At 36.9% G+C, this 21,182-nt stretch overlaps 1 protein-coding gene across 7 annotated transcripts in view; it reads right to left on the bottom strand.

Annotated features, from left to right (window-relative positions):
- LOC106064223 (KN motif and ankyrin repeat domain-containing protein 1-like) overlaps positions 1-21,182 on the bottom strand; it is a 75,362-nt gene that overhangs the window by 10,349 nt on the left and 43,831 nt on the right. For all 7 annotated transcript variants that reach the window (XM_013222756.2, XM_056028431.1, XM_056028432.1 and 4 more), the window contains exons 3-14: positions 18,784-19,007; positions 18,356-18,606; positions 17,360-17,531; positions 16,585-16,791; positions 16,170-16,316; positions 12,359-15,240; positions 10,094-10,270; positions 4,262-4,349; positions 3,179-3,328; positions 2,318-2,530; positions 1,221-1,421; positions 547-645 (exon numbers count right to left, since the gene is read on the bottom strand). In XM_013222756.2, coding sequence (XP_013078210.2) covers positions 547-645; positions 1,221-1,421; positions 2,318-2,530; positions 3,179-3,328; positions 4,262-4,349; positions 10,094-10,270; positions 12,359-15,240; positions 16,170-16,316; positions 16,585-16,791; positions 17,360-17,531; positions 18,356-18,606; positions 18,784-19,007 — 4,811 coding nt within the window. The remainder of the gene's footprint in view (positions 1-546; positions 646-1,220; positions 1,422-2,317; positions 2,531-3,178; positions 3,329-4,261; positions 4,350-10,093; positions 10,271-12,358; positions 15,241-16,169; positions 16,317-16,584; positions 16,792-17,359; positions 17,532-18,355; positions 18,607-18,783; positions 19,008-21,182) is intronic.

Raw genomic sequence — 21,182 nt, 5'->3', positions numbered from 1 at the left:
TTCCCCCATTCTTGTGATTTTGATAGTATACAAATCTCACAATTTTCACTAACAAAATTTGTCATTGTCTTGAAGCCCAATATTGCTCACACTCCAAGTATTGGCTGTATTGGATGTAAGTATTACTGTAGAAAGTAAACATTATTTACATCCAATAAATAACTAGATTCTGTCTGTTCCTTGTTCACTGTATTAGAATTAGTTCAACTGATCATATCATTGGAGGCTAATCACATAATAAGTAAAAAAAAAAGCCATGCTAAGAGGGTGGAGGGTGCAGTGATACATGAATTAAAAACCTCCATCATATGGTCAGGAAATAAATGGGATAAATAATATTAATGATAAAATGATAAGTGTTTTAAAAATATAATATGACAGCCCTGCATGTTCTAACAGCCAAACCTCATAATCTGAACATGCATAACATCTAGGATGTAGCTGATAATGTTTAGTCCCACAGTCTATCCAGGAGCCACGGAGACTATAAGGAGGTTTGACTGTTATGCTGATTTGCCCTAGCTATGTGAAGTCTGCAGGACTTACTGGAGATGTTGGCTTGGAGAAGTTGAGATGTTTGTACAGCACCACACCCACATCTTTGTGTCCTGCCTCCATGGCTATACTCAGGGCAGTGCTATTCTCCTGCACACCAAGAACAAAAATAAATGGAAGGATTTTACAAATTTGTAAGCATAAAAACAGGTGGCCAAAAGAAGAAGGCAACAGAGGAAGGCATTGTTCCAGCAGGATCTCAATGATGCCTACTTCAATGTTTCCCAGAGTTGATTTCTAACATAAATTTTTAAAATAGCCCTTAAAACCTTCCCACGATTTTTCAGCTCACCCAAAACATTTGCACAAAAATTGTTTGCTAAGGCTATTGACACATTAGTTGGATAACTACTGAGCCAATGAAATAAATATGGAAAAAATTAGAACAAGAAGAAATAAAAAAAAATATATCTAAAAATAATTTTTGCAAACAAACAATACAAATCAAAGTCAAACTGAAATGTGAATGATTGAAAGATGCTTTAGAAAATTCTAATTAAAAAACCATCTTTGACATAGATCTACTGATAAGCACAAAATAATATTTTTTTCCTAAAATAATTTACTCTATAAAAAAAAAGTAAAAATAAAACCACTACACCCAAGAAAAGAGTTTTGAGTTTCTAATTGAAAAATAAAAGTTTCCAGAAAGAAGAACTACTTACATTGTCTGTAATCTTGGCATCAATATTTGGCTGGGACAACAAAAAGTTGACAATCTCCAGGTGACCATGTTCACATGCACACATGAGGGCAGTGGAGCCATCCACATCTTGGAGGTTGATCTCTGCTCCCTCTTCAACTAAGAGTTTGACCATCTCTGTCTTGCCATGGGAGGCAGCAAGCATTAAGGCTGTCTGTTGAGTCTGGGATTAACAAAACGTCTATTGTATAATACAGCTCACATTTTTAGTTCACATACAATTTTGAAAACAAACTTTTTTTTCTTCTAATTTCTAAGATGATAAATTAACTAATTCTTATTATAAAAAAACTAACAATATTAAAATGATATTTTTCAATCAATTTTTTTATAGTAAGTGATACTTGAGTTAAACTCTTTTCAGTGACAATCCAACACATATAATTTAAAAAGCAAATAAAATCAAAAGCTATTTAATTGATACACTTCAGCTCCTATAATCACAAACTGGCTCATTTTTTTCTTGTTAGATAATAGAATATTTTTTATATTATAGCTTTAAGTTATGACTAAAAACCTTGGTATTTTAACATGCTTGTAGTTAACCCTAACATGCAAGAGATCAAAGTTAAGACATAACCTAGTTCTAATAAATTCTTCCTTTATTCACAAATGCTTGGTGTCAGCCTGAATGTAAGTGTTCATTTTCAAATGAATTTCTTCAACAACCAAACCAATCATGAAATAAATTAGGCAGATAAAGTCAATATCATTTCATGACCTATAGTACATCCATATTGTTTTTAATCCACAATGACAATACAATTTTCAATGGTATTAGTTTAGACCAAGTAGTACCTGCATCTAAATTTATACCAACCAAATCATGCTCCCTAATAAAGGCCAACCAATCCAAGCCCTACATAAAGTAAGGTCATCTACATTTTCTTAAAAGTATGTCCAAGTGAAAAATCTAAACAGTCAAGGATTAATTTGTACCTAACATGAGACTGGAGTCTCTGTGTCTCTAGTGTAATTAATTATATTAAATGCATGTTGTATTGGACTTGCTCTCAGTGCCAAAGTGTGTCAGTTTTAAAGACACCAGAAAGAAATTACCTCTGAAGCTCTGGCATTAATATCACCAGTGGAGAAAATTCTTCTGACCACTTCCAACTGATCAGTGTTCTGTATGGAGGCTAGTCCAGCCAACATGATAGGAGTGTATCCAGCTTTGTTTTGCTTATTATTATCACAGACTTCTGAGTCCAGCAATAGGCTGGCTATCTCAAAGTTACAGTGTGAGATACAGTAATGTATAGCAGTGTTGCCCTGTACAAACAAGCAGACAAGAATGCTGGGAAAATTGTTCTTTTTTATTACATGTATGTAATAATATTATAAAAGTATCTTAAAAAATAGTAATAACTTATATAAGAAACTTTTCCTGGCAATAAAAGTATGTTTTTTTCTCTAAAATTAAAAATTTTAAAAATATTTTTAAATTGTAAAAATACAATTGTAAACACAACTATAAATAGCTTGTAACATTTCTGTAACAACTTTTCTTAAATATACAGAAACAAGAGTTACATGAATTACTTTTCCAGTTTTTTAAACTATGTTTACTTAATGAAGTGGATGAATATATATATAACTAATAAGGTATTATCTTCAATTCTGATTTCACATGACCACACAATGCCAGTTGTGACTTGCATATAATGCATACAAAGCCATAGCCCTTGAGGGTTTTCCAACTGTCGTTAGTTCTGAGCAGCTTTCGTCATCTGCGAAGTCCAAGTCTTTCAGATGTGTTAGGGTCCATTGTATGCTGTTTTTGCTGTCTGACACTGTCTGTTTCATGACCCAATCAATCCCAAACAAAAATATGAAGGGTAAAAGCATGCATCCTTGTCTTACTCCAGCAGTAGCTAATAAACTAGTAAATAATTGTTAGCAGAGTAGACAAAGACTTACATTCGAATCTGTCATATTGACAATATACTTGAGGAGACTTTTAGAAATCTCATTCACAGAAGATAGGAAATCTTCCACTTGGTGTGCACTAGAAAGTTTCATACTTGATACTCGAAACCATTCCTGTTGGACAATGTTCTGACAAGCATTCTGAAAGTAAAAGACATGTTCTAATGTATGTTCGACAACTTAGACATATGGTTACTAAATATGCACAAGAACTTAAGTGTAATCAGATGGGAAATGTCAAATATTCCAACACACTTAAAAATCCAAACATTTTCTGCTTGGGTCAAATGTACTAAAACGTTTCTGAGAGTCACAGCAAGGGAGATAATTTCAATTTAGTTGCTGAACTGATGTTTGGAAACATTCATCATATGGCCAAAGTTTGAAATGGAAGTTGACAGACGAATAGTGTGAAAAAAAGATCTGATGTAGTTTTTAAATTTCAAATGTTTTACTAATCTCTATGAGATTTTGGAATTAGAAATTTCATCATAAATGTTTTCATGTAGATTTTTAAATAAAGCTATTCTTGTCATTCATGTTGTAATGTGTGTCTAAATCTTCTGAAAAATTATGTACTGAAGATGAGCTGCAAAGTTAGTGTCTGCAATCTTAATAAAAGTCTAAAAAAAAAATTAAATTTAGCAATCAAGTAGATCAGTTTTTAGCATAGTTGTAAGATGTCAGATAGTGATTCATTATAGTTTTCTAAAACCCCTGGGCAAAACAAATGCAATCAATGTAATTAATTGTGCACTATTTGGTTGAAAGGTGTTATCAAAATTCTGCTGGCATTTCTAACAACTTTTCTTCAACTCTGTTTTATCATTACAATTTTTTTTGGGGGGTTTCAGATTATTCAGCTGTACAGAAATGCAGCCAGAATGACCTAAAGACCAGTTAGTCAAATCCAAACTTTGCCTACTCTCTCCCCATTCTCTTTGTCCTAGTCTACCAACAATCATAACAATAACATGGTTTCAATTCAACATTTCACTTTCAGCTTTCCTGATTTCCCACTATTGTAAAGAATCCTATTGTAGCCATTTTTCTGAGTGATTATTGATAACTCACCAGCTGTTTTGTCTGAATGTCAGTTGAGTCAATCAAATAGGCAGCCAACACAGTACAAGCTTCTCTGACTTCTTCTGAAAGTTCATAGCTAAAGAAGAAAACATGGGAAATAGATTTTAATTGAAATAATTTGTTAGTCAACATTTGTTTTTTCATTTGTATTGATACCTTAAGAGCTCACATCTTGTATCAATTATTCTATGATTTATATTCACATTACAAAATTTGCATTATCATTCATTTATTTTCTAATCATCCAGTCACTTAGTGGTAACTCTATTATTTATTTTGATAACCACTGAGTAAAGGCACTCCACTAACTATAAATGCTTCCAATGTGATGTACACATCAAACAACCTCTGATAACCACTGAGTCAAGGCAGTCCACTAACTATAAATGCTTCCAATGTGATGTACACATCCAACAACCTCTGATAACCACTAAGTCAAGGCACTCCACTAACTATAAATGCTTCCAATGTGATGTACACATCCAACAACCTCTGATAACCACTGAGTCAAGGCACTCCACTAACTATAAATGCTTCCAATGTGATGTACACATCAAACAAGCTCTGATAACCACTGAGTCAAGGCACTCCACTAACTATAAATGCTTCCAATGTGATGTACACATCAAACAACCTCTGGTAACCACTGAGTCAAGGCAGTCCACTAACTATAAATGCTTCCAATGTGATGTACACATCAAACAAGCTCTGGTAACCACTGAGTCAAGGCACTCCACTAACTATAAATGCTTCCAATGTGATGTACACATCAAACAACCTCTGGTAACCACTGAGTCAAGGCACTCCACTAACTATAAATGCTTCCAATGTGATGTACACATCAAACAACCTCTGATAACCACTGAGTCAAGGCACTCCACTAACTATAAATGCTTCCAATGTGATGTACACATCAAACAACCTCTGATAACCACTGAGTCAAGGCACTCCACTAACTATAAATGCTTCCAATGTGATGTACACATCAAACAACCTCTGATAACCACTGAGTCAAGGCACTCCACTAACTATAAATGCTTCCAATGTGATGTACACATCAAACAAGCTCTGGTAACCACTGAGTCAAGGCACTCCACTAACTATAAATGCTTCCAATGTGATGTACACATCAAACAATCTCTGATAACCACTGAGTCAAGGCAGTCCACTAACTATAAATGCTTCCAATGTGATGTACACATCAAACAAGCTCTGGTAACCACTGAGTCAAGGCACTCCACTAACTATAAATGCTTCCAATGTGATGTACACATCAAACAACCTCTGGTAACCACTGAGTCAAGGCACTCCACTAACTATAAATGCTTCCAATGTGATGTACACATCAAACAACCTCTGATAACCAATCCAACTCATGGCCTTCACAAGTGGGCCAGATATTGGGTACAGGGACACTGACAAAAGAAGGGTCAAAGGCAAGCAGCTGTCTTCTAAATCAGTAAGGTTCCATCAGGAGGGGAAAACAGGAAAACTCTGAATTCAAACCGCTGTTGCCTTGTGGCTATAGCCATTAATGGGAAAGACTTTGAGAGTCAACCCTGAGGAAAAATCAGGAGCCGGTGACACTTAGACAGCTGGCAGATGTAGTGCTACATCCTGACAGAACCTGCAGCACCACTGATCCATAACTGTTTCGGGTACTGCTGTTCTTTTGGGCACATCAGCTGTGTGGAGATGGGGAGAACAGCTGGGTAGACAACAATATTCCAACCATAGCTAATGGTCGAACTACCATAGTAGCTTGGTGACTGAAGAATGAAAACAATTCTTTTTCTTGTCAGCTATCTAATAAACTCAATAACATTTCCCCTTAGAGTTAGTTTTTTTAAACAAGACTTTCTTGTGTGAAATTGTTTTCTTTTAAATAAATACACACACAAAAAAAAAAGAAAAAAAAAACTGTAAAAAAAAATGATAAGAAATTTAAAAAAAAAGTATTAGACTACAGTCTGAAGTAATTAGACACAACTAATGGACTGCAAAATTTTCCCCAACAAACAAGGGTTTTTAAAAAAAAATTCTATTGAACATTAAAAATTAAGTGTCTTCTGAATAATGTAAAGAAAATTATGATGTTACTCTCACTGTCATACCCCACCTAAACCTAACACTAATGATACAATTTTATACTTAACACTAGAACACAGAATTCATTTTTTAAGTTTCAGACGTTCTTTGAGAAAGATTATTACAGCTATGACTATGTCAGCTATATGTGTCTGTTTCTATTGAGAAAGATTATTACAGCTATGACTATGTCAGCTATATTTGTCTGTTTCTATTGAGAAAGATTATTACAGCTATGACTATGTCTGCTATATGTGTCTGTTTCTATTGAGAAAGATTATTACAGCTATGACTATGTCAGCTATATTTGTCTGTTTCTATTATTGCTACAGAAACGGCAAACTCGACACATAATGAAAACTATACATGCGGCGAGGGCGGCCAAACCCTGATGACGGTGTTGGATCAAAGCCAACTGGAAGTCCAATACCTGATACATGGCAAGCCTTTCAACGCAAGGAAACCGACTCTTATAGGCACGTGGAATGTAAGAACCCTGAATCAATGCGGTAAACTGGCCCAACTTTTAAGAGAGTTTGACTCTTACCGGCTGGACATCCTTGGGATCTGCGAGATGCGGTGGACATCAAGTGGACAAATAATCAATGATGGCAAGACAATAATATATTCAGGACATGACAAGGAGCACATTGGTGGTGTAGGAATCATCATGTCTAAAATAGCAGCTTCAGCGCTAATTGCTTGGAAGCCGGTCAGTGACCGCATCATTACAGCTCGACTCCAAACAAAGCAAATTAAAGTCACTACCATCCAAGCTTATGCTCCTACAGAGGATGCAGAAGATACCATCAAAGATCATTTCTATAATCAACTACAAACCACTCTTGATGAAACACCTACTCACGACCTAATTCTACTGATGGGAGACTTTAACGCCAAAATCAATCCCAACCGAACTGGCTTTGAATATGTAATGGGACCATATGGCTCTGCAGAAAACATCAGTGATAATGGCGAGCGCTTGATTTCTCTCTGCGCATCCAACAGCCTTTCAATTGGAAACACATATTTTAAGCACAAACAAATACACAAAAAAACATGGCGATCACCAAATGGAGAAACCTTCAACGAGATAGATTACATTTGCATCTCCAAACGATGGAGGTCATCTCTGTTAGACGTGCGGACCCGCAGAGGAGCTGATATCGGCTCAGACCACTACCTTGTCAGTGGCAAATGTAAGCTCCGATTGAAACGCCAACCAAAACAAACCACACGACCCCGCCCATTTAATGTAGAGAAGCTTAAAGACGGCAATACTGCAGCACAGTTCCAATTGAAACTAACGAACCGCTTTGAGGCTCTTGCAGATATATTGACCCTTGAAGAAGAGTGGGCCAACTTCAAAGATACCACTATTGGGTGCGCGGAAGAAGTTATCGGAAGGAGGCGAGGCTCATACAAGGAACGGTGGATACAAGACAGAACATGGAAATTGATAGATGAGAGGAAAGAGGCCAAACGTAGACGAGATCAGAAAAATGAAACACAGGATCGCAGCCTAGCGGAAGAAGCCTATAGGGAAGCAGATCTGAAAGTAAAGAGAAGCTGTCGGCAAGATAAACGGGACTGGATTGAGCAGAAGGGACAAGAGGCACAAGCAGCTGCAAGCAGAAATGACACAAAAACCCTCCATCGTATTGTCCGAGATCTCACTGGAGCAAAGAGTGGACATGGGGCACCAATAAAAGACAAGCAAGGCAAAACTTTGTTAACCAAAGAAGAACAGGATGCAAGATGGGTAGAGCACTTTAAAGAGACCCTTAACCAACTGTCGCCAGACCTAACTTACATATTCAAGGACCCCTCTCCAGACAATGATCTCAAGGTCAAGACAGACCCAATAACTGCTGAGGAGGTTACCATGGCCATAGCAGTGCTAAAGAATAACAAAGCACCAGGACTAGACATGATATCAGCAGAAATGCTAAAATATGGGGGACAGTGCATTGTTAACAGAATGACTGATCTCTTAAATCTCTGTTGGCGAACTTCAAAAGTCCCAGAGGACTGGCAAAAGGGAGTGATTGTAAAGCTTCCAAAAAAGGGCAACTTGGCAGATTGCAACAACTGGAGGGGCATTACTCTCCTCTCTGTCCCAGGCAAAGTTTTCAGCACAGTTTTGTTGAGACGGCTTCAACAGTCTGTAGATGAAAGGCTCAGAGAAGAACAAGCAGGCTTCCGAAGAGGCAGATCATGTACAGAGCAGATTTTCGTTTTACGAAATATCATAGAACAAAGTCTTGAGTACCAACAACGGCTAATGATCAGTTTTGTGGACTTCAAAAAAGCGTTTGATAGTGTCCACCGAGAATCACTATGGAAAATAGTTAGAGAATACGGTATCCCAGAAAAATTCGTCCAGATCCTACGACGCCTTTACAGTCAGTCTAGTTGCTGCATTAAAACAGAAGAGGGAACAACAGAGTTTTTTACAATCGAGACAGGTGTGAGACAGGGGTGCATCTTATCTCCCTTCCTTTTCCTCCTAGCCATCGACTACATAATGAGGAGAGCAATGAACCAGACTGCCTTTGGTATTCCATGGCATGAACAACTCCGATTGATGGACTTGGACTTTGCTGATGATGTTGCACTACTCGGGGCTACAAATAAATGCATTCAAGAAATGACGGAGAGCCTAGACAGAGAGGCACCCAAAATTGGCCTCTGCATAAACTTGGATAAGACTAAAATTATGCGAGTGGGATATAAGGCAAAGGGTGTCCCCATCAGACTTGGCGAGTCAAAGCTTGAAGAGCTGGACAAGTTCACGTACCTTGGCAGCATCATAACAAATGATGGAGATGCTTACCATGATGTAGCATGTCGAATAGGAAAGGCAGGGAGCATTTTCCAAAGGCTGCAGCCTATTTGGACTAGCCAAGCCATTGGACTCGAGACAAAAATACACCTTCTCAACACAATCGTCATTCCAACTGCTACATATGCATGTGAGACGTGGAAGTCATCTGTCAAAATTGAGAAAAGACTAAATGTGGCTCAACAGAGATGGCTGAGACGGATTTTGGGAGTCAGTTACACAGACCGGATCTCAAACAAGGAAATCCTATGCCGAACTGGGAGTCGAACACTTAGTGAGGTTGTGACTGAGCGTCGCATGAGGTTTGCGGGACATGTTCTACGTCAAAATGAATTACGCACACCAAGAGTTGCGATAACCTGGAAGCCAAAACGAGGAAAGCGCAAACAGGGACGTCCTCGTATTACCTGGCGACACACCTTCATGGAGGACCTCAGAACAGTGGACACCAGATGGGAGGAGGCTCCAGACATTGCCAGTGACAGATCATTATGGAGACAGCTTGCCGCCCAATGCGCCGAACGGCGCGGGAGGACCTAAGTCTAAGTAAGTCTAAGTCTATTGAGAAAGATTATTACAGCTATGACTATGTCTGCTATATGTGTCTGTTTCTATTGAGAAAGATTATTACAGCTATGACTATGTCAGCTATATTTGTCTGTTTCTATTGAGAAAGATTATTACAGCTATGACTATGTCTGCTATATGTATCTGTTTCTATTGAGAAAGATTATTACAGCTATGACTATGTCTGCTATATGTATCTGTTTCTATTGAGAAAGATTATTACAGCTATGATTATGTCAGCTATATGTGTCTGTTTCTATGATTGTTTTTTTCATTAAGGCTCATGTCATTTTAGTGACCCATATACAGTAGTCACTCACGTTTCTCTAATGTTCTGATCAAACATTTGGGCTCCTGGACGTCCCTGGGCTATGACTTCATCATCTTTACACTTGTAGACTACCTCCCCTTGTTGGCTGTCATAAGATCCTTCATCAAAGCTTGTGGTAGAATCAGAGTCTGACGTGTCATCATCTTCTTCAGAGCTTGAGCCTGTCCTGTTGGTAACACCCACAAGAAAAAGAAATTAGTATGTAGCAGTTAGAGAGATTACCATTTATATAAACAATGACCACACATTTTATGTAGGCCATGATCCACAAGTTTTATGAAGACTTAGGTCTACATGGTTTTAAGAACACAATGCTTCACAGGTTTCTTGTAGACAATGGGCTATATTTTTTTAATGTAAACAATGGCCCACAAGTTTTATGTAGACAATAAGCTTTATATCTACACTGTGTCACAACTTTGTGTACTCTATTTGATGGCTTGACCAACCAAAATACAATTTTAAAAGTCCATCACAAATAATTTTATTCCAAAACATTGCAAATACAAAAGAAAAAAAAATACAAAAGAAAAAAAAATACAAAAGAAAAAGAAATACAATAGAAAAAGAAAAACGATAGAAAAAAAAAATTCAATAGAAAAAAAAATCTTAAAGCACAAATTAAAAGTCTTTATTTTTAAAGATGGCTGCCTGATCAGGTGGTATGCTTTTCAGACTTGTCATGTTGGTACCAAGTACCAACACTGCCTGCTTTCATCCAACGCCATCTTGCAGAAGTTTTGGACTACAAGATATTAATAACTTTTTTTTATTGAAAGAACATACAAAACTGATTTTTAAAAAGTGCCATTATAGTATGAAAAAAGTTGCCTACAAGAAAAGTAATAAACAGGTTAAACCTCTCATTAACAAGAATAACTAAATAACATAAATATGCAAAGAAAATTATTATCTTTTATTTAAGGTTAGTAAATTCCAATAGCATCTTCTTTTTGAAGTAACATCTGTATCATATAAGATAAGATAAGAATAGCCCATTCTAATTAATGTGCATGAATAATCTAGATTACTTATCATATCTATTGATTTTTCAACAAACACCTAAAGTAAAATTAACAATAACTCAAAAAGAAGAAAGGAAAAAAAAAACAAAGCCAGTACTATGGGAGGTAAATGTTTCATATCTGTCACCCAATGAATGCTTCAAACAAAATTTCATTTCCTTCTTTCCAGACATATTTCAAAACAATCTTCTAGTACTGTCTGGTGGAGGGCAATTCATGTGTCCACTTTTTCTATTACAAACATTTGTATCTTAGCTTAAAGACATTTTTTCATCTACACATGTCCAAGCTACAGAGTCAGTTAGTTTTCCCTGTACAATACTTCTCATTGTCTTCTCAGTTTGTTGTCTACAATAGTCCATGTTTTTAACAGCAGGCTCCCTACTCCCTAGAAAATCCAGAAAAAAAACAACAACATAGATATATAGTTAATCTTTGACATGTAACACAAGCAAAGACAAGAGAGCCTATTGTGGGCAGGTCCTGATGTTGACAAGAGATCTAGAACATTGGTGCAGGAGACTGTCAGTCAGCATTTAGATACACTGATTCATGCCCAGGGTGTATTCTGATGAGTGAATGTTATTTTAGGAACAACAAAATATAGTAGAACTTTCAGTATGATTTTCAGATGAACCAAAGGGTTGAGTTGTTATCCCATTGTAGCAGACACAATCATTTCAAATAGGAAAACTCTAGTGCCTAAATTGTACAACTTTAAAACAGTTATTAACAGTATTAAAGTTAAAAATGATAATGAATTAAAAAATATGTTTAATATAAATAATAAAAAATGATCAATGTATAACATACAAAAAAAATAAAATTGATTAAATCCAAAGACTCGTTGACGATAATTCTAGGAAAACCTTTATTAAACTTGTATCCCTACCAATTTAGTGTTATTCTGTAAAATTGTTTGGAAAATCTTGGATAGCTCCATGCCTGGTTTCAATAATTCCTCATGATGAGGAGGCAAGGTTGGAAGTGGTGGCTAGGAAATAACAAAAAAACTAAGTTTCTAATCTTTCCTGTATGTGTGTTTATTGATTTTTACTGGTGGAAAACAAAAAATTAAACTATTCATGAATTATTCCATAAGGCAAAGATTTTAGGATACAACAAACTACTAGATAAAAAACAGTATTGATACAAAGACTTCACTTGAGATAAGAACATCAACAAATTGAGAACATTATATTTCATAAAGACTTTGAAATAGGACTCACCCTCCAGTGACTGACTCAGCAAATCTAATGCCAGTTTTCTTATCTCTTCTTTCAGCCTCTGACTTGCTTTGTTTCATGATGGACTTGAGTTTGCCTGTGGCTCTGTCTAGTGAGCCATAGTTACCACTGCTGGTTGTCATGTCACTGTCAGTGGATATCTGGGTGTAACTGTCAGTGTCCTGCTCAACTGACACATCTGAGTCATCAGTTCGGCTAGAAGAATAGCTAGATGAGTATGTTGAAGATGACATTTCATTTTCAGTTGCCCCATTACTAGAAAAAAAATTTGAATGCGGGCCTTGAAGGGCATTGTCATATTGCTGTACAATTTTCAGACCATCTTTAGTGGTCTCAGTAACTGTGGTCACACTTTTACCATCAGGACCTTCTACAGTTTTCGTTTCCTGGACAATGACTGTATCTCCACTTTTAGAAGTGGATGTTGTGGTGATGGTCTTGGAGAGTTTCACTGACCTACTGGCGCCACCACTAGACAATCCCTCGCTGCTAGACACTAGGTTGCCAGAGAAACGGCTCTGCAAGTCTTCCCCAAAGCCAGAGTCTTTAGTTAAGTTGGTCTCAATGGACATGTACTTTTTAATATCATCTGGCATAAAGTCTTCCACAGAGCCAGCCCGCCTCATATCGAAGATAGTGTCCACTGATTTGGTCTCATTAAGAGAAGTTCTCTCAGAATACAGATTTCCATCACTGGATGTTTTGGAAATGGATACTGAGTTGGAATCGATTTCATCAGGCTGGGAATCAACCAGAGCTGAGACCTCAGAGAGGTTTTCTAATGTTCTGTATGGATTAGTCATCAAGTTAATATGAATTTTTTCTACTTTTGAACTTCCAGAGTACTTGTGGGTGTTATGTCCATCTAATGAACTCTTAGGCTCAGTGGTACTGATATCATTGTTGCTATGGATGATAGAAGCATCTGTTAATGATGACCTACCTTCAATAGATGCATTACCAGTGTAATGATTCACAGAGCTGGAATGTCCCCCTCGAGAAGATGTGGTAGTCTTCTCTTCAGATATCAGCTTTTTTCCATCCTTAGTGATAATGTAGTGCTCAGTTACTGTTTCCTGGAAGCTGTCATCAGATCTTCTAGGAGAAACTTGTTTAAACGATGAATTCATAGTCATGGTATTTGTCTCAAGACTTTCACTTTGCTTTCCCACTAAAGTGACAGGTGCAGAGCTTCGCCTTGATAACTCATAACTTGAAATGTGTACATCTCTCTCATCTGAACCTGAACGACCTACAGAGTTACTTTGAGAGATGTATTTACTAGTCTCTGTTGCTGCCTTTTGAACGTTTTCCAATTTGGCTGTAGAAACTCTAGTAATAGGTGTAATAACCTCTGTAATCTCACTAAAGGAATAGGGTTCCTCATCAGCTACATTGTCCCCAACACTTTTGTCCACATGCTGTGGCTTCTTTAAGATTGATTTCAGCTCTGGTGCTTTCTTCTCAACCGTAGCTTGCTGGAAAAGTTGAGACACCTTCTCTGTGGTATTTACAGCCACATTACTTCTAGGTATAGATTCGGTGTTGGTGGCAGAGTCTAGCCCAATGACCAGGTCTGTGCACATTGCTGTAGAGTAGGTGGTGGGCTGCTCTGTGTTGGTTACAGCATGCTTAATTTGTGCGCTGCTCATGAACACATTCAGGTCTGTCTGAATGGATGAATGCCGATAGGGTAAAGGTTCTGTGTTGGTTGCTGCCATGATACATTTCTGCTTGTCTGTCATACAGGCTTTATGGTACTGGTCAATCATGAATGTGTTGGTACTAGCGTCGAGAACCCAGTCTTTCTCAGTGGACACACATTTAGGCAAACACTCTGGCTTGACTGTCACACCCTGGGACTTCTTGACCGTCGCTGGCCTGACTTCCACGTCAATCCTCATCTCTTCATCTCCGCAGCCAACACTCACACCAGAGCCAGTCTCAGTTAAGGTGGCTGCATCAATGGTTGTTACTTTAAAGTTACAGTTGGTTCCCACACTGTGGACACTTCGTTGCAACACTCCTCGTAAAGCCATGCGCAGCTCTGTTTCTCCCTTAAAGTCCAGTGATGTTAGAATACCACTGGTGTCATAACTAACATTAACACCAATGGTGCGTGTGGCTGGTTTCTCTTCATCACACATGAAAGACACACCCACATCTCGAGTCGGGACCCTGCAGTCTATACCCACATTTCGTTTGGCTACAGCTCCACTCTGTCCAATGATTACAGTCCTTAGTTCCTTCTCATGAACATGCAAACCAGAATCTTCAAAAACATTACCCTCACCCACACCTAGGGTTCGAGTCAGAGCTTTAGGAGTTGACCTCTGTATTTGATTTATGGTGAAACGAGGAGATTCTAGCTGTGATGAGGAAGGAAGACGTGTCTCTCTGTCTATTGACTCCTGAGACGTGGTGCGGTGGAAAGAAACATTTAGGGAAGGGGGCTGGATAAAGCTCTTCAGCAACCTGTCCCTCTCTATTACTGTTGTAGTATGGATCTCCGTGTGGGTTACATTGTCCTCTATTGTGTAGCCAGTGGGCAGCTCAGGCTGCAAAAGATAGGGTTCAATGACACTGTGGTCACCCACTCCTGTGCTTGTTGTTTTAACAGGCTTGGGAAGTGTTGCTGGTGGAGTCTTTGCCAGCGGAGATCTCAAGGATTGGGTAGAGTCTGTGAATGACTTGGGAAGCTCAAACTGTTTCGGAGAATAAACCAATTTCTCCACTTTCTCGTCAACTTCTATCCTGTTATCTCCAACACCAATAGATATCATTGGAGGATGACTGTTGGACTTACTGGCCTTCAGCTGCAGATTTAGAAGTCGTTTTTCTTCTTTCAAAACAGATATGCGCACCTGCAACAAAGCACATTTCAGTAAATTAAACATTAAAAAAAAAAACCAACAACTAACATTCACATATTGGAAACAATAAGTCTGTGTGGGTCTTCTCAAGGACAAAATGAGTATGTTTAAGTTTAATTGAAGTTATCAAGCCATATTTTTGTAATAATAAACTAGAAGAAACAATATTAAGAATGTTTAAAAAGTAAAATTATGTATCTGTTTTCTTGCAAGGTGTCTGCAAGAAGAATGATTCAAAATGTTTTCATGCAAGGTGTCAGTGAGAAATTCGTAATGAGTGATGTACCATTGTTCTGTTGATATCTTTAGCATGAGCAAAATGAGATTACTAAAAGATGTCTTGATGAACACAAGCATAATCTTACAATGATCAATCCCATTACAAACATACATTCACTAAAGCCTTGAATGTTTCTCACACTTCAGTTTAGTCCAGTATAAGTCCTTCTTAATTTTGCTTTATTAGACCTGTGCTTTCTTAGTGTGTTGTAGGCACCAGGATAATGAATTTTGGAAGCTCAGAATCAAATAAAACACTTGGGGGTCTGTGCTCTGCCCTGTTCCCCTTTATGAGAGAACTTAAAATACTCCATGAGCTAGCTAAGAGGCAGGCAAACATACAATTTTTTGGTGTGGCAAGGGGGTGGGGGGCATCACTAGAGAAAGTCTAGAAAACATTGTATTAAATGAGCGCATGACAAAGAGCATCACTAGAGGATGATTGATTTAGGAGCATAAAGAGGACAGCAGAAAGAGAAATACAAGATATGCCATGAAATCTCTTTTCTCTTAAAAAAACCCACAAAAAAAAAAAAACAAGATTGTTTTCTTATTTTTATATTAGCCTAAAAAAATACTGATTGAAATAAATTGTTGAAATAGAAGGCATGGAGAAATGTAAAACTTGCATCAACACTGACCTGCAGAATTGGAATGGTCTTGACCTGATCCTCAAGTTCTTTAATTCTTTGAGCATTGAGAGCAAGAGTTTCTTTAACTGCTGGAGTCAAAGGGTTGGCAGGAGGCAATGTATTTGGAGGTATCTTGGTATTGCCCGGAGAGAAAACCTGAAAGAAAGATCAAAATAATTTTTTCTGATGTTAAGCTTTAACCCCAATACTTTAAGTAACAAGTTTCCTTAGATTCAAACAAACATATAAATATATTTATAGCTGTATAAAGTAAATGAATATTTGGAACTTATTTAACTTTTAAACAGTTATTACGTTTGCACATGTCATAGGTCAAGTTTCATTGCGAGAAGATTGACTCTGCATCTTGCTTACAATTTTTCAAGAAAAAAAGTTAAGTCTAATAATGTGAAGAAATATTTACTTTGGGACTGAATACTGGTTCAAAGACTTCAGACGGACCAGCCAGTTGAGCTGAAGAAGTTGTAGAGTAGTGCTTGACCTCAGCTGTCCCTCTTTCTACCACTGGTGTTTCTTTAGGCTTGACCTCAGCTGTCCCTCTCTCTATCACTGGAGTTTCTTTAAGCTTGACCTCTGCTGTGGCCATTTCTATTACTGGAGTCTCTATAATCTACATAAAAAAAAACATAAGTAAAAAAATAATAAAATAAATAAATAAATAAAAATAAATAAATATGATGCTATCGCCAAACTATGTTTTAATACAGAAAATCAAAATGTTGTCATAATTTAATTGCAAGTTAGCAACATGTTGTATTAAGTGACCAACAATTGTATAAAATTGGACATTGACTAAAAGTATCAGTAAGTATTAAAAAAAAGTCTGTTTAGATATCAATCAAACCTTTAAGATAGAAATGCTAGATAAACCTATAACCATTTTTTTTGGTCACTTCTAATGTATAAATTCTAACGTATAAATTCAGACTAGAGCCAATTCCTTCTTTAATTCTATAAATAAAGTGCTGGTCAATCAAGTTTCAATTATTTTTTTTTTAATTAAAACAAAAACCCTACATTTCATTGGAATAAATATTAAGAACGCACTATGTTTTTTAATACCTTCCAGAGAGTGGTAAAATCAATCACTGGTTGAACAAGAGAAACTGAAAAAAAAAAAAGATCTACATCTGACTTAAAGATAACTCTGACTCTGAACAGCCAGTGACTTTATTTACCTTGCTAGTGACTTTGTGATTCACAGTGTACTGGAATTCCTGAGGGTAGAGCTGTTGCATTAAATGGCTCTCACTGGACATAGTGGACACAGAGGAAAGGGAGGTGAGGGAGTCAGTGCGAGCTGACATGGACAGAGGTGGAGTCATGGCACCATCATTTGAATAAGCCGCCCTAAAGAGATGACAAAACAAGGTTACAAAAATAATAAGCCTTTATGGCTCGTAGTAAAAATATCTGTCTCTTCGTAATACATTGTTATAACTCTTTCCTGCACACCGTCAACCACATATTTGAGAAGGTATGCACTATCTTGTGCACTATAAGAGGCTGGACTGTATGGAATATTTTAGTGTTAAAAATGGAAACGTAAGTAAGTCAGCTAAGAAGAAAGCTGTGCAATAGGCTATCATCTCTGACCTCTCTTCAGACTACTATGAACTATAGCTGTGCAGTGTGGCAACTCCAACTAACACTTACTGCAGTTGTAATGGTAAGTTCTTGCATCACATATTGGACAGACATATTGGACAGACATATTGGACAGACAAATTGGACAGACATATTGGACAGACATATTGGACAGACATATCGGACAGACAAATTGGACAGACATATTGGACAGACAAATTGGACAGACATATTGGACAGACATATTGGACAGACATATTGGACAGACATATTGGACAGACAAATTGGACAGACATATTGGACAGACATATTGGACAGACAAATTGGACAGACATATTGGACAGACAAATTGGACAGACATATTGGACAGACATATTGGACAGACAAATTGGACAGACATATTGGACAGACAAATTGGACAGACATATTGGACAGACATATTGGACAGACATATTGGACAGACATATTGGACAGACAAATTGGACAGACATATTGGACAGACATATTGGACAGACATATTGGACAGACAAATTGGACAGACATATTGGACAGACATATTGGACAGACAAATTCTAATCATAGCTCACCTGTAAGAAGAAGGGCTGAAAGGTGTCACGGGCTCGTCGCTATCTGATGACATGTACCTGCGACCCCTGACTCCGTCAATGTTGGCAATAGTAGTGTTGACAGAGGAATCAATTTGGCTGAGGATGTGGTGGGTAGCTGAACGCTCGTAGTTAATCATGTGCATAAGGCGTCCAGCCTCAGTGGAATGTACAATATCAGGTGGTGCTGAGCTTGGGTCAAATGTTCGTCCCTCTTGCTCGTCTAGCATAAGCTGTAGGAAGAAGCAAATATTTCATTCATTAAACACAACAAAAATTTTTCCTTTTCTCAACATTCACTTGTTCAGATTCTAAATTTATTTTTTCTAAATCTAAAGAAAATTAATGCAGTTTTACAATGCCAAGTGACACTTAAATAAAACTACTTTAACGTCAAATTTTTGACTTACTTCCATAGATTTTCGCAACTTTTTCTTATTGCGTCGAATTCGTTTAAGGTTACGCAGAGTAGAGCCACTTTCAAGATCACGACAAAAATTCAGAAAGTCAAGGTCAATGTGATAACCATAAGGACAGCAAGTACACTTGCCATCTACATAGGTGACCTGGAGGGGTTTCTGTGGCTCTGTGGTCAGATGCTGGTCAGGATGCAAACTATTTAGACCTTGGGGATCTATAAGAAAGCAAAATGAAGACTGCTATTAATAGCGAAAATAAATCATTATTATTGTTGAGGAAATCTGTCTTAGAATTGTGTATTGCACATATCAAAACACTAACCATATGTTAAACAATTAAACAAAATAATAATTTTATAAGTAAAGCGAATGCGGAATGTGTGAATGTAAAAATAGTAAGATACTATATTTTCATAGAGTCTGTCAAATTTTTTTTTATTTTTTTTTTGAGGGTCTTAAGTTTCTTTTAGGGCTACAATACATACATTACGGTCCTATTTAGTACCCAAGGAACATTTATGCCAAGTTTTATCAAGATTGGTCAAACGGTTTTGATTTCTATTCGGCACATACATACATACATACATACATACATACATACATACATACATGCATACATACATACATACATATGCCTTACATTCTACTTTAAAGTATAGATTATAACAATAGAAAACAAATTATTAGTTAATACCAGTTTCACTCAATCATGAAGTTGACATGAGAAAGTTGAATTAATGATTTCATTGTCAAGGGAACAAAAGAACTTTATATTTGCCTCTTTTCGTGATTAGTTCTTCTTCTCTGTGATGGTCAAATCAAGACTTAAATTATTTTTTTTTTATGTTTAAATTTTGTTTCAGCTGTTTTTGTCCAGCCCAAGTGCTATTTGCTTTTGCCAATGATCTTACTAGCAACATTTAGGATTTGATAAAGTTTATGTTTATTTTTAATGTTCAGTTTGCCAAACCAGGTAGAGATGTTGATACTACTGCAGATGGGAGAATGGTAAAACATTGACAAGGCCAAAAGGGAACATTTTCTATTTAATCTTAATCTTTGTTGACATTTTTAAGGTGATATAATCTTATGTTTTTACCTTTTTTTTTAATAGTAGGCTGACACAAAATTGTGGTTTCAATGTAAAGTATTTATTGTCATCATAAAAACACATCAAATGTTGGAAAATGTCCATAACATAAGAGGATAAGAGAAACCACCCAGATTATAACTCAATCAGTAATCTATTGGATATACGGATGTTAGAGAATAAAAAAACAGAAAATCATTTTGCATTGCAAAAACCATAAAATATACAGATAAGTGAAAAATAGACAACTGAAACATTAAATGTATTATGTATGTCATATTAGGAGAAAGGTTTGAAATAAACAAAAACTATGTAACAGTAACATCAAAAGGAGACGCAGGACAAAACTAGAGAGGTCATGTTAGAATGGTGCAAACAAACAAATACATTTTATTTTATGTAGTACCACTTCCTACGCCAAGAAATATTAAATTAAAAAAAAAATAGGGAAACAAGGGACAACTTCTAATACACATTTTCCATATTTGTGTAAAACGTCGGGATGAGCCTCTGCGACTACATTAGTTCTTATAAAATTATTCACTTAGATTGAATGATAAAACGTGTAGAGTTGGGATGAAAGAGCAATGATGGACCTGACAAAATGTCTTTTCCGAAGTATCAAATACAGCTAGTCATTATTAGTGCACACGTTTGGCAAGCTCAACGAATATCGCTTGTCTAGTTAATACACTTCAAAATGTTGGCTTGGACAAGAAATCAGATCAAGCTATTAATCACACGGCACTTCTACTGAAGTATTACCGCACTGAGGTGCTACGGCAGCACATTTTGTCTGCTCTGGCACTTTTCAACAACCTGCGCCCCACCCCCACAGTAACCAACTCCCCACCTCTTACGCTAGCAAATTATTAACCCTAGCTTCACTGTATCTACTATAAATCTAGAAGTGATCTCTACAGGTGTCATATTTTATGAGCCACTGGGCCCCCATATTACGTAAACTACTGCAGATTTTGACAGACGTAAACATCAGCTCTTCTGTTAATGTGTTTGAGACTAATGTAGGACTTAGTTTGGTCATGAACAAGAAGAGCTCTAGCACCAGTAGTACGGAATATATTTGTAAAATGTGAGTACAATTCTATAAAAAAAAACAGACTCACAACTACTATATAGTCTTATTCTATTCAGTTCTGTCTCTATTTGAACAGAAGTATCAATAAACCGTTATGTCCTGACTTTGTTTTCAAGCCTATTGAACGAATGGTGAAGCGCTTTGCGGTTTTCGTATCGCGTTGAAGAGCATGTCATGAACTTCCAAATGTACGTCCCCGAG

The sequence above is a fragment of the Biomphalaria glabrata genome, chromosome 5 (genome assembly GCF_947242115.1).
Source record: "Biomphalaria glabrata chromosome 5, xgBioGlab47.1, whole genome shotgun sequence".
Classification (NCBI taxonomy): Eukaryota; Metazoa; Mollusca; class Gastropoda; family Planorbidae; genus Biomphalaria; species Biomphalaria glabrata.
The sequence above is the reverse complement of the archived record's forward strand: the minus strand, read 5'-3'. Positions and strand labels throughout refer to the sequence as shown.